Below are 14993 nucleotides of genomic sequence, written 5' to 3'. Positions count from 1 at the left end.
GACACTTTCCCATCCCCAGCTGGGGACCTGGACTGGGATTACATGCCTGGACAAGAGAGGAGAACCCATCCCATTTCAAAAGACAAGTCTGCCATGCCAATGGGTTCCATACAAGGAACACAATGACAGTGAAAGCAGACTAGCCATGGAAGGACTTCAGTGAACAGTTGAGGTTAAGGAAGCTCAGTTTGCGTCCTTCCTTCACTTGAGGAAATATTCCAGGAGCCCATCATCTTTAACTGCTTTTTAAATGTAGTATTTTGCCAGTATTTATGAACTTACACACAGGAGTAACAAATTGAATTTTTCTTTTTGTTGCCTGAAATTTCAATATTGTTGCCCATGGACAGTACCTGCAGTAACATAGCTTGTTCAATAGCATTTAGTTCTCTATTTACAGTCATCAGTTTTTCTGATATTGATAGACAAATGAGATCCACTTGTTAAGTTTCAGACACAATTTTATGCACAGCTCATTATCAACTTTTCCAACAAATGCCTCTTAATGTCCTCAAGTCTCATTAGCTTTCTTATAGTTTTGTGATACTCAGATAAAGCATCTCCATACAAACTCTTCCTTGTCAGAATATAAAACGGTTGAAGTTAGATCAATAATATGGAATTCTCTTACCTAAAAAATAATTTCTGTTTTTTTCTAGAGAGATATATCATGGCCAATTCAGACAACAGCTAAATTCTTCCCACTGTTATTCTACAATTGATCAGAAATTATAGCTGGTTTCTTCAATTTTCTTGTGTCCTCCTCTACACTTTCATGGTCCTCATGGCTCTACATCATGAGTATCTCCTTAAAGTCCAGGGATGTATGTCAGAGAACCTACGTATGATTCTTAATTTTTTATAAATTACCACATAGTTTATATAACTATGTTCCCACTACACATAGAAGTGGTGAAGACTACGCTGCAGAAAACCAAACTTACTAAAATACTGCAAAAATCTAGATGGTTAAAGAAAAGTTCATGGCCTTGGTAAATAGACAAGCTAACTTTAAGATATCTTGTCTTCCAAACAATCTTTAAGTAATACAATGAGCAGAGCAACAACAAAGATTTTACAGGCAAGACAAATTGACATGAGAATTTCTGATTTTTTTTTTCCAAATTTTAAGAGAGAATCTGTAAATAGTAGCACACACACAGCAGTTCGTTTATTCCACATTAGCAGCTCAAGCACACAAATTACTACACTTGGACTGTACCCCACATCGCAGTGGTGATGGTTAGAAAAGCCACATCTAATTTTTTAACATACAGGTGTACTTTGTTTATACCTGTATATACATCTATATATTTGATCCCTCTAATATGATAAAAATCCTTTTGCTCTAGCTAATCTTAAAATATTACCTAAAATACTGCATCTCAAACCTACATTTGTATGCGACGAGTGCTTCTTTCCAACATTCTTGCTCAGAAGCCTTCAAGCTTGTGGCACAGTATGTTTTCTATAATCCCATTTCTTTTTTAATCACATGCAACCCCTTTTTTTTTGTATTCTATTGATGTTAAGAAGAATGAATGCAGCCCTTGCGCTATTAAAAACAAAAAGCTTCTTACTTCCAGGAATGCATTGGCAAGACTCCACAAGAACAAGATTTAACTTTTGAGCAGGGCAGTGGGCATACAAGGCTAATGGGTGGTCCTTATAAAAAAAAGAAAGAAAGTCCCCTAAAATTCATTCAATAGTACTTTAATATTATACCTTATGCCTGGTTACATTCTTGCAAAATGCTCAACGTGCAAGTCACAATACACAAGAAAATATGGAAGTGGTGTTGGCTGTTACAAATTGTCATTTAAAGCTTTAACCCATATGAGTTTTGCTTATATGTGAAGGTGTCTTATGAAGCATTGGCCAAACTTTAAATTCATTTCTTTTGCATGTATATGAGAAAGGATTCACAAAATCGTGTTACAGAATGAGTCGGTCTATTCTCTAAATCAGTCAGATTAGCTGTGCCCTTAGATGAAGACATAATTTTTATCATAGTAATTTTGATCAAATGATCTAAATCCAGATCAGTTGTACTAAAAGTGTCTGATAATTTTCTGGATTAAATAGCAAACCTTCTAAATACATTTTCCTTTTAGCCTTTTTTTTCTGTATCTATAAACCTTGTTTTGTTCCACCTTGTGAATGATGTCACCCTTTTATTTAGATGACTAATATGGTGCTTAACTTGCACTGTAGTCCAAGAGCAGCTATGGGAATAACATTGTTCTGTAGCTACTTTCCCATTTGTAAAACCTCTTAAAGCTGTTATCCATCTGCATTTCGCTCATCGTGTGTGAAACATCTATACAGAAAACAGTAAGCTCTCTGTTTCATACAGCTATATTCCAGTCTACGAACCAAGTTATACTCCAGGAGATTTAACCCCTTTTTTATTTCTCTCTGATTTTGAAGGGTATTGATTTTTGGGGGGGGGGGGTTAGTTGGTTTGGTTTGGTTGGTTTTAAGGGGATTTTTTTTGTTTTTTAAATAATAAGTTGTAATAAAACAACTTGGTGTGATAGTTTGAAAGAATTCTCCATCTTTACCTCTTAAATATCTGGGTGAAAAACTTCATCTTTTATTAAAATTCCTGACTTGGGCTGTGATAGCAATTATTTGAAGATGATGGGTGAGATTATTGGTATTGAAGATTAGATACCAATTTCTAAAATAAGAAAAAGTTAGAAGTTTGGGGGATTTATTCTAGTTAAAATTATGTCCATTCTCAGTCTCATTTCTGCCAGCTCACGAAAAAGCTCTTTTCTCTAAGAGATCTAAAGCAAGGGAGAATATTTTGCCAAATGCGGTGCCTCAACAGCATTGCAGGTTTCCCTCACAATATACACTGGATTTAATTTGTCTTGTAGCAAAGTAGATTTTTATCTCTAAGTAGAGTCACTTCCATTCGGCCTCAGATATTGTTAAACACTACATCAGAAATAGAATAGAGGAGTTCAAAGGAAAGAACTATTACTGTGCAGAGTAACAGCCTAGTGACTGTCAGAGTAAACCAGCTACAAAGGACATTTAATACTAACTTGAACTAAATGTCAGAAACAAAGGAATAAGGCTGTACTGACAGAGAAAGAGGGAAAACGGAAGCTGCTAGTATTGTCCTCCTATAATTGCATTCTAGAATCTAAGTCCTGATTTTCTCATGCACATCCACAAACACATCTCTCAGCACGGGGGAAACTTTGTTCAGTTCATTATCCTCACAAGTCACTGCACTCCCATGTTTAGCCCATCTGCAGGAAGCTATAGAAGCCACAGAAGAGATAAGACGTTGCTACCCTGTATTCTTCTGCAGGTGCTCTCAGGGGACACACAGATTTAAACAAGCACTCCTCTTAGGCTGAAGTATCCTACAGATAGTGACAGATCTGTTCTCTCTAATTCTCAAATAATGACAGAACTCTATCAAGGGCAAGAAAATGGAATCCTAGTAGCAGGAGGGTTTAAAACTTGCCACACTGAAGAAGTTGGTGGAATTTCAATAAGACCATTTGTCCTTTCCAATTAAGCCAATTAAGTTAAAGCTAGTACTGAGGAACACCTTCAGTTGTTTAATAAATCCCTCTCAAAAGAGTCCCAACATGTCCACGGAAGTGAGGAACTTTGAGGAGGAGGTATCATAGAAGATAAATTGACTGGAGAGTAATCAGAGCAGAGCATTTTAAAAAAATACAGCAAAATGAAAGAACTAGATTATGCCAATGGAAGAGTAAAATTCAACTTTTTTGTCTGAGCCAAGAAGCATGCTTCCCAACATTTGGAACTCTGCCAATCAAATTTCAAGTAAAAAGTAATATTTCTCCTACAGACAGTCCAAATACTTTCAGCAAATCTGATTTGGTAATTTGATTTGACAAGCCCTATTATGTACAGAACACTCACTGCCATAAATAGCTGCATTCATTTCAAATCACTTTATACAATCAAAAAGTGGGTAAAATTAAGAGGAAAGATGCGCATTTAATTGTAACCAAAAGTGTGCATAACAATAACTTCTACCGATTTCTTTTTCAATTGTATTCAAGCGTGCCTAGAATCAAATCCCATAGTATTTATGTATAAACTCTACAGCATATAAGATTTAGAGAATATGAAGAAATAAAAATATCATTTCTAAAATAATTCACTAATTGGTTCTGTATTATGACCTTACAATAAATACTAGGCTTTGTCATAACAATGGAGATAAATGCCAACACTAAGAAACTTTCATAGAGGTGACCCCAATACTCAGTCTGTAGCACAGAATTTTTTGTGTCTATCACTGAGTAACAGAAAATTGCATTGCTCTTGGAATTAAACAGGAAAAAAGTCCTATCTTCATGTCCTTGAAGTCACACACTACTTCAATTGCTGCAGTAAGGCAAATAAGACAAATCCACTGTGGAGGTATCAAAAGAGAGAGCTAACTGCATTAATAACTCTGTCTTGAAGTAAGAGAGGAAAGGTGTCCTCAGACTCATTAAGAAGGAATGAATGCTCCAAAAGAATAGACTTCTTCATTTTGAAGAATAAATGCTAGTTTTCTCCCTACTGAATAAAACAGCAATACCCATTTCTCTTTTGACCTCTCTTGCTGCTAATGAGATGGTATATTTTTTGAGTCCTCCAAAGTTTAAAGAAACTGCTGAACTACAATAAGAATGAAAAGAACCACTGTCAAGTAGGTATCATCCAGTTCCTCACTGACTTCATTACACAGAGCAGAATGAAACGAAGGTGTATAGGCGAAATAAAGCCCTGCTCTGCATTCTTTGATATGTGAAGTGACAAAAGAGGATTTTATGAGGTTAGTCTCTCACAACTCATATTTCAGAATGCGTAGTCATATAGTACAGCCAGTTAAAGGACAATAGCAGCAGCCAAGGTTGCTAGGTTTGGCTCAAGATCTGAGCCGTTCATTCCCTGGAGTGGAGGATTGAGAGAATATATAGTATCTTGGCACCTGCTGTTAGTGGATACTTTAAGGAATTAAAAATTTAATTAACCTTCATAGTAATCCATGCAAGATTTTATGTAAGTTCAAAAACACTATGTAGAAAACTTAACAGTTCTATTTTCCTTACCTTCCTACTTGTTAATTCGAGGACAACTGATGCCAGCTGAAAGTAGGTGCCACACTTTCATGTAACTAGTCATTTGGAAACATTTTACAACATAATTTGTTTCCAGCAAATTGGGAAGAATCCCATGGTTAGTATTTTTGCTCTTTTCTTAAAGCATAAGGCCGCACTGCTGACAGCAAAACTCTCTAGAATTACAGGGCCATCCACTGACTGCTGCTCCAAGGATACTGTGAGCCGAAGTTCCCTGAGGCTCCTTGACCCTGATAGAGATGCTAGCCCATGGGTGGTTCAGTATGCCTGTAGCTATGTTCCCAGAGCATCAGAGAATGTTTTGAAGCCTCTCTTCTTAGATAAGTGCCCTTTAAAAGTAATAATTTACAAGTAAAATGGAGAAAAAAAGAAGTAGAAACTGTAGGGTGGCATATGGCCAAACTTTTGACTTAATTTCACCACAGGTTGCTTTTTATTTACAAGCAGCTAATCCCCTCTCAAACTACACAATAGAACAGGCATTGGCAAAGGCAGGCTGATAAAATTGGCATGCCTCTGTATTGTTCTTGCTAATCTGAACCATTACAGAAGGGTGAGAAGGCTAGTTTTGTCATTTAAACAGGCTTAAATCCTTTCTCCAAATGAGCTTTTGTCTACATAGAAGAATGCATCTAGGAAATTTAAGGGGTTTCTGTTAGTGTTGCATTCTCCAGTTGACTTGGCTACAGGAATACCAACCTGTTTATTTGGCCCTCATACTGTAAATGCAAGAATTATTTCCAGCTGTCAAAACCAAAATGGGTCCAACCTGATTAAATTATTTCTCAGAGGTGAAACAGGATGAGATTATAAAGTGCTAAGGAGCAACTATTTGAAATCCTGAATCCCGAACCGCACCTGTGCAACTAAATCTCCATTTATACAGGTGCTTTTCAAATTGGATTTGAACCTTTAAATTCCCTGATTCATCCCCTGAAAAAACACAGAAGCTCAAATAACTAATGAAACTCAGTGACAGAAAGGCTTAAAATAGTTTCAAGCTGTGAAGTAAGGTCTAAAACTAACTATGTTCTTTCATTCATTGTTGATGGGACTTATCAAGCCTAAATGTAAGTTGCACAACCCAGATGCCAGAGGTCATAGGGTAGCCAGTAGCTAAGTAATTATTTTTACTTTAGCACAGAAGAGGTCATCACCAGGAAAATAAGCACAATACATAGCTGAAAACATGGGAAAAAGAATGTTTTGGTTAGCATGATCTGGTTTTGGTTTGCTTTTTACCTGGCACATCTTGCACAGATATTCAATGTGACTTTTGCTTGAGGCTCAGCTGTATGAACACTTCGAGTTTGATTGAATTTGCTCCCAGAAGACATCACACTTGTTACTCCTTCCATTCTTAGATCATCAAGATCCTCTGCAAGAAGACAGAATGGATGAACACTTGATTAAATTTTGCAGCAATAAGGATGCTTCACCTGTAGAATCGCTAACAACTCAAAAATCAGGAAGAAAAAACAGTTACTTGTGTCACAAAAAGACATCTGAGAGGATTTTTATTAATCTATATTATCACTCTGTTACGGGGGGTTTCTTGAAATATATTTAGGATTGTTTCCACTTCAAACAATTCTGCATATTTTTTGATCTTTATTTATGATTCATTTATTAAAAAGTTGTCATCAAGAAGTGGTGTCCAATAGCTCCATTTAAGGCATATCAAAGAGAAAATTCTTTATTTTCAGTGCCTGCTTCTCCCCTGATTTTTTCTTCCTTGTCTATTCACTTGGCAATGACATAAAAAAACTTTGCTAAAGTGCTCTGCTGAACTCAGAAAATGTAAAATAGTTACATATGTCACATTGAAAGAGATCATAATGTGCATACTTATATCTACCATATTGTAATATTTGGGCAATTCATAATAGTCACTCTGTTTTCTACTATTGTAAAATCATTCTCATTTTGCAGGAAGTCAGCTGAGGCTCTCAGAAAATATTTTGCCCAAGGTCACACTGGAATAGTGTAACTCAGACTGTAAATATACTCTCATGGTTTACAGTCAGGAGGTTCTGTACATTTTTTGCTAACATAAAATAGACCAATTCTGTATACTTAATGTATCCATAAAGCCTGATTTTGTTTATAATTTTGTTAGGTTCTAGCTGAAAGGTAAACAAGCAAAATACTGACTAGCAGCTATTAAATAGACAGCAGTCACTGCACATACTGACTGATGCATGTAGCTTGTGATATACGATAAGTATACACTTGTATTTTCATATATTTATGTTTACAAAAGCAATCCTATGTTAAAGGATCTGGGTGCAACACAAAGTGTATAAAGGCAGACTTTATATCCTGACATCAGATTCGGGAAAATCACAGACAACTTTAAAATCAGAAGAGGCAATGTTCAATTAGAATTTAAAATACACAAGTATTCATTATAGATACACGGTACCAGGCTCCTCGCTATACGTAAAAGACTGAGATACAATCCCCTCAATCATTACTTGAAATATTTCTGGCTGTCCTCTATAGTTCACAGACACTACTTTACCACTGTGTTTCCAATTCTGTGTAGTATAGTCAGATTGTCAGGATTATGTCATGTTAACAATACTCTTTTTGGGAGACATCCATTTTAATAACTAAGATTCAAGAAGAGCAAAACTAAAGTTCAATTAAACTTTTGTGATTTAAGTCTTTGAACTAGATTTTCTTATCTGTAATGTTTTATTTCACAGTTTAAGAAAACTCTCCTCTCTCCCTAAATTCATTGGCTTGGTGGTATAAACTGACAGTTTCACTGAACTGAAATTTCTGGCATCAATTTCCACATCTTTTTCTTTAAATTTCATCTATGGCTCATTTACAAACTAATTCAAAGTGCTTGGAAGGCTATATGATTAAGGAATTATCAATTCAGCCATGTATGAGTCATTTCAGAAAAGGTATTATATATCGTAATAACATGTAATATATATTACATTAGGTATTAAAGTAAATAGAGTTTAATAGTGCTTTAAAGAGATGTGAAAATGTACAGATGTAAATCACTGGATGGATTGTAGTTTAAATGAAACTGAAGCATATGCCTCAGGTTTTTTCCCCCCTAAACAAATGTGACTTCTTTAAATGAGGTTTTCAACTGTTCTCTGCTTGATTAATTTTTGGCTCTCTGACAGACTAAGAGTGCGTCAATAGAATTGCCCATTCCTTTTAAATGTACAGAAAAAAAAATGCCTTTCTTCATTTTTAGTCAGCTATAAACATTTTCTCTCAAGAGAAAATTTTGTGCAACTTTGTGCAGGAAACATAGATGTCAGAGGTGATTATAGTTGTAGCTAACAGAGAAGTGGACAGAAGATTAGGTAGTAAGGAATTATTGTCACATATTGGTAGACCAATAGCAGTTATATGCATGCTAAAATACAGATTTAAAGAAAAATCCTATATCACAAACAACTGTGAATTTTTCTTAAAGAATTTTCATTGATCTCATTCATTATTGGATGGAATTCATCCATGGCAAGCTACAAAAAGCTGTTAATAGTCCAACTAGACAGACAAGTAACCCCATCTACCAAATCTAAAGAATAACTACAGCATTTGATTTAACTTTGATTACTGCACTTCTATCTAAATATTGATTCATTTCAGTTTCTTCTAGATGCCTCAAGTTCATAGTGCAGATATTGCACATTCTTCTCACTAAAGCAACTGGGCTTTGAGAAGCTGCTTGGTTCCCATTAGCCATAAATTTGGAAACATGCCATCTGGCAATCTTCCTGATTGATCACATTCATTATCGAAGGCCCTTAATTAAACAAAACCAACAATAAATCATACAGTAATTTTAGTACTAAACTCTGTGTGTATATTGTTCAACAATTGATGTGTATTTTGCAGAATTTTCGTTCATAAAAAAGGATGCTATTGAATAAATACAAGCTATAAGTGCAATAATGCACTTACAGAATTTTTAAAAAAGGTTTCCAAAGGTTCAGATATTTCTATGTAACATAATAGGAAAGAATCAGTCTTAGCAAAAAAGGATTTCATTAAGAAGTCAATTCAGTTACAGGGTCTGGAACACTGAATCTTTTATCTCGCTTTGTATTCTTTGCTAGACCAGCTAGTGATGACACAGCTGGGCAGCTCAGTGATTTTATTGAGCAGCAATGAGGTAATTCACTGAGAAAAGAGAGACAGAGAAGGCAGGTTGATGTCTGCTTATGTGATGGAAGACAAGTATACTGTGAAATTTCTCACATCCTTAGAAACTGATACCTATCTTTGTACAACGATAGGCTGGAAGTTAATGAAAATGAAATAATCTAACTTACTTTAGTAAAAGTTTGTTATAAAAGTTTGACTGAGTACTGTATTCCTTTGATTTATTGTTAATCCTTTGCTATTTTTTACACAAATAGGGTATGTGAAGACCCCACCTTGGTCATCTAGCAATTTCCACTAAGTATGTTCCATAGGAAAAAAAACTATCTACAAAACAAACAAAAAAATCTCATTCTTACATTTTTCTCAGATCAGCAATTTACCAAAATAAATTCACACAGCTGCAATCTTCATGCATTGCCATAACAACAATACATGAAAACACTTAGAAGTGAGATAAAGATCACCAGTGTAATATAGGGCATAGCACAGAACCAGATGTTTTCTGTTATAGTAATAATGCTGCACTAAGCTAGATTCTCTGTGATTTTTTTATAGATGAGTTTCATCAAAAAGCAAAGGGGGAAAAAGGGTATCAATTTCAGTTAAACAAGAATGTAGCCCAGTAACAAGGTAATGTTTTTAAATACGATGTTGTTTGTAATCATTTACTTCCTTTCTCTTTGGAGAAGAAGGGCGGAGGAGGAGGAAAGGGATGCTAAGGCCAAGTGTTGTAGAAAATGTTCAAGTTTGCTTAATGTCTTGAGAGGGTGTGGATTCGCACAAGATTCGCACACCATTCACTTTAAGGACAGAGCTCTTCTGCAAAACTCCTATTAAATGTAGTGAAAGTTCAGTTGCACAGAAAGCTCAGTAATGAGGTTAGTTGCTGCATTGTTTGATAGGATCCACTCACTTTCAACTGCCTCTATTATAAAACATGGAGTACTTTCCCATGAGTAATTTGAAAGTATAAGGTGCTAAGCTGGGAAAAGTGCATCTTTAGAGAGATGACATCAGCTCAGAATTTGCCTGATCAGCCTAAAGGTAAGAAAAGCACTAACCGTTTTCATGGGAGAGTACAGAATTCACATAATGAATTCTGATTTATGTTCTTGCAGGCCACTAGTCAGTTCTGATGACCCAGTAAAATAATCCAGCTTTCTTTGCAGCAATTAATTTCTCAAGGAAACATTCTTACATCAAGATAGACATAGATGTATTCCATGTACATAGCATTGATTTGTCAAGGCCTGTTGACTGAAGCACAGACTCTCAATATGCTCTATTACTCTCATTTAAGAAACAACAACAGAGTAACAAGAATTAAAAAAACCAACAAATTAATTAAATCCTACAACTGACAGCTGTTCTGTTTGTGTTCCAAGAATTTTTGCTTCTTTATACGCAATGCTTGTATGTTTCTTAATATATTAACCAACCCTCTATGGTTTAGATAAGTTTTCTTACCAACATCAAGAGAGCACAATAAAATCCCACCTCAATTCCAAAAGAGCTCTTGGGACAACCAGGAATTAAACTTCTGCATTAAGGATCATTAATCTAGAACACTTGAATTAATTAATCTAGAACATTCTGAAAATTATGTTTAATCATTTACTTAAATAGAAACAAAACTGGAGTTATCTTCTGCAACACACTGGCTAAAGGACATCTTGCTTTGTTTCTTCTTATTTATCTATGACACTGATGTCATGGAGCAGACAATGCTGTTGGAGATGAGAATGTCTCTAGCATGGAGTGCCTGGGCTTCAGATCCTTGCTCGAAATATGAGATAGATTAAGTTTATAAAACAAGTCCTGGATATCCCAACTGACTAAATGCAACATTTTAGTCTCATTTTATTTAAACAAGAAAGACCATAACCACAGTCAAAAAGAACTGGCATCACCACCGTCTTATCATTCCCTTCTGGCAATCCTAGGACAAACAATATCACCAAGTAACCACTGCTCATCCACTAGTTTAGCAACAGTAACTGACTATCTCTTGCATCACACCAATAGTGATTTCAAACACATTGGCCTGAACTATCAACTAGGTAGTTTCATTTAGTACTAAAGAGTTATTTCAAACACTATTTTTACAATAACAGGAATCTACTATTGATTGGAGCACACTAGTTATTTCTACATTTCCAACAAAAATTTAGAATATTTCACTTGTCACATCACATTCTATAATGCATTAATGCAACTGCCATAATTGCACAAAAGTATTTGTGCTCTAATAACATAGAACCACAAAGAGTTTGTAATGAGAAAATCCACAAAACAACTAGAAATTCTGGACTTCAGAAGATATCTAAAGGAATGTCTTTTTCCTTGGCAAACTTATTCTTTTCTGCACTTCAGTGTTAAGTAAAACAACTTTTAAAATTAACATCAACTTTTGATTGTTATTTCTAACTATCTCCAAATCTGATGTCATTTATTTAGACAATCATTACATTTATTTGAATACACAATTCAGATCTTAGTCCAACTCAGCATTCTTGAATAAAAAGACCAAAAAAACCTTTGTCATAATAATAGACTATATCATGTTTAAAACAGTACTATTTTTTCATTAATATAAAAATATTAAAGCATTAGCAAGGAATGTCTATTTAACAGATTTCATTTTGATTTTATTTTCACTTTGTTTTCTTATTTTGTAACAAAGAAGAAATAGCCATAATGTTTCTAAAGTGTATTTCATTAATGTAGCACAGATGTTTCTTACAATATATATTACAAAAATTAAATTTCATATTACATTGTGATTTACATTTTTATTTATTAGATTTATTTTGAATGAAGCTGATAATTGGCATGCTGTTTATATGAGGTCTTACACAAAAGTGGTAAGATGGACAATACTTCCTTAATTCAATAAAACACCTCACTAAATATAAAACAACTACCATGAATTTTCAGTCAGAGAAAGTATTAAACTGTTTAGCAACTTTTGCATTGAGGTGCACATTCATATTTCCTCGCATCTACCTAATTGCCCAGCCTCTTGGCAGAATAAAGCTTAGCTGGCTTGTTAAGGCATCAGTGGAAATTCATATAGCTTTTATTGAAAGGGAAATTGAGACAAAGTATATTACAAATAATCTTACACCAAACATTTCCAGTAACAGTGAACCTTCCAACAGCTTTCTTCTGAAAAATTATTATTGCAAACATTTCTGGGAGTGTTAGTTACTATAGCTTCTGTATGGTCTGTCCCACAAACCTATCTAGGTTAAGGATTCCAATGGTGGAATAGCTCTCTTTCCCCAACTCCTTGTTTCTTGAAATTAAAATTATCATATTCCAAATGTAGTCAAACACCTTACTTGTCCTTCAGAGAATCTTCTTCATGAAGACAGAAATACACTAAGAAGAAAGATGCCTTTACAGCTTAAATTTTCTGTTGAGAAACAAGCGCATCTCCCATTTTTAAAAAAAAGTGTTTTTCAGTCAAACACTATTCCTAAATGCACTCAGCTGCAGACCAAGCTGTGTTAGCAAAGTTCCAGTTAACTTAAGGATTTGTATACAAGTGATCTCAAGCTGGACAGTTCAGGCAGGCAGAAAGAAAATAAATCTCAAAACTCTTTGTGCACACAGGCACATCTAGCAAAGGGTACTTAGGATGCTGTATATGAAAGTTCTTACTATCCTCTAGGTGCATTAAAGTCTCGACTAAGACAGTAACATATTAGGAATTGCATGATATCACCAAAACTCTTAGATAATAAGCTAGAAGAAATAAACTGTGGATCTTTGTTTTTTCTCTTCAAACTTCTGCCTAGCTGCAAAAGGACAACTGCCCTCCTTACTACCTCTGCTAACTGCAAATCAAAGACATGAATGAGTATAAGATAGTGTCCAACAAGTGAAGCTCTGTTCCACTCCTCTATCAGCTTCCATCAACTCTGCTTTGTCCTCAGACAAGATCATCTGTTTTGTATCACTCTCCTTATTTTGGCCAGACACTAGGACATCTGGAAGACTGCACTGTCTACGCTCAGAGAGGCAGACACTGAGCTGGATACCATCAGCATACCAATAGCATCGCAGCTGACAGTATATGCTCTTCCTCATTCATTGATTAGATTCATACCACTGACATCTTTTGAGGGAAGATAGAACAAAATTTTTAAATAGAATTTTATCTCTCTGGCTCAGTCAAGCAGAAAAAAATATCAGGTATGTCAAAACCATCCCACACATCCAACAGATTAGCCAGGTAAAAAAGTTTGAAATAAACCACAGTTTTCAAATTTTTTAAAGTTTTTACTGAAGAGAAATAAATCCTTTTTAAAGAAACTTTTGGTTACTGAAAAACTTGTGTATTTGGGAGTGTTGTATAGGTTGTTAGATTGCTTTGTGTATCCTACCAGTTCAGTACACTATCAAATTATGTTTGCTCATGTTTTTAGTTAGGATGAGAACAAATTAGAAGGTTTTTGGTTTTGCCACAATGATTGCACAAGTACAATGCAACACAAGGCAGAGAGCTGGCTGAAATGGAAAATAATCTAGTGGTACGTACAATACACCTGGTTGCTACACTTTTACTGACTATTGCAAGACAAGATCATTGCCTTAAATCAATGTTGCAAGCATGCTAGTTCATGAAATGTTAGTTCAACTTACTATCTTATGCATGATAGAACCACACTTGCTTCTACTCAGCATTACTTTATCTTCTAGAAACGAATTAGAACCCTACAGTTCTCCAGAAGAACTCATTTCAGAACTACAGAACCACCTTGTAAACAAATCAGAGAATGCTAGCTAACAATTCTGCTTTTCAAGGGATGCTAAGATTAATTACAACTCTATTGAACTAAGATGCAATTTGCAATTTGTGCCCTTGTGGCCAAGAAGGCCAATGACATCTTCTTGAATGCATCAAGAAGAGTGTGGCCAGTAGGTCAATGGAGGTTCTTCTCCCCCTCTACTCTGATCTGGTGAGGTTTCATCTGGAGTCCTGTGTCCAGTTCTGGGCTCCTCAACTCAAGAGGGACAGAGAACTTTTGGAGAGAGTCCAGTGCAGGGCCACCAAGATGATCAGGGGATTGGAACATCTTTCATATGAGTTCCACTTAAATATAAGAAAAAACTATTTCACTGTGAGGGTGAGGGAGCAGTGGAACAGGCTGCCCAGAGGGGTTGTGGAGTCTCCTTCCTTGGAGGTCTTCGAGACCCACCTGGACATGTTCCTATGCGACCTGATCTAGGTGAACCTGCTTCTGCAGGGGGGTTGGACTAGATGATCTCTAAAGGTCCCTTCCAACTCTACCATTCTATGATTCTATGATTTTATGAAATGTTCCTCAAAACAGTTGTAAAAAAACAAGGACAAAAGAAACACAAAACCTTAGGAAGCACAATCATCATATGCCAGAAGGAAGCAGCAGAAAAGAGTACATCATGCCACAGATTTTTCTATAGAAGACTATTATAGAAGACATAGAAGACTATTTTTCCTTCTCAAAAAGAACCATCTATACTAAACTCCTAGAGTGCGGCAGCTTGACGGATAGATAAACTAAAAATGATACGGGGTCAAACTTGCAGTATGAACCATATGAACAGGAGGAAGAGAGAGATTTTGAAAAATTAAGAAGTGAAAACTGAAAGCATTTCCAACAATATAGAGCTGAGGAGATTTATTTCAAGCAAAAAGAAAATAGGAAGCATTGCACTTAATAGGAAAGT

At 35.4% G+C, this 14993-nt stretch overlaps 1 protein-coding gene across 1 annotated transcript in view; it reads right to left on the bottom strand.

Moving 5' to 3' along the window:
• Window positions 1-14993, bottom strand: part of C4H8orf34 (chromosome 4 C8orf34 homolog) — a 164168-nt gene that overhangs the window by 57437 nt on the left and 91738 nt on the right. Inside the window, exon 8 of the mRNA XM_061995680.1 lies at window positions 6372-6507. Within this exon, the coding sequence (XP_061851664.1) occupies window positions 6372-6507 (136 nt within the window). The remainder of the gene's footprint in view (window positions 1-6371; window positions 6508-14993) is intronic.

Source organism: Colius striatus, chromosome 4 (assembly GCF_028858725.1).
Source record: "Colius striatus isolate bColStr4 chromosome 4, bColStr4.1.hap1, whole genome shotgun sequence".
Lineage (NCBI taxonomy): Eukaryota > Metazoa > Chordata > Aves > Coliiformes > Coliidae > Colius > Colius striatus.
This window is presented reverse-complemented; position numbering and strand designations above follow the sequence as displayed.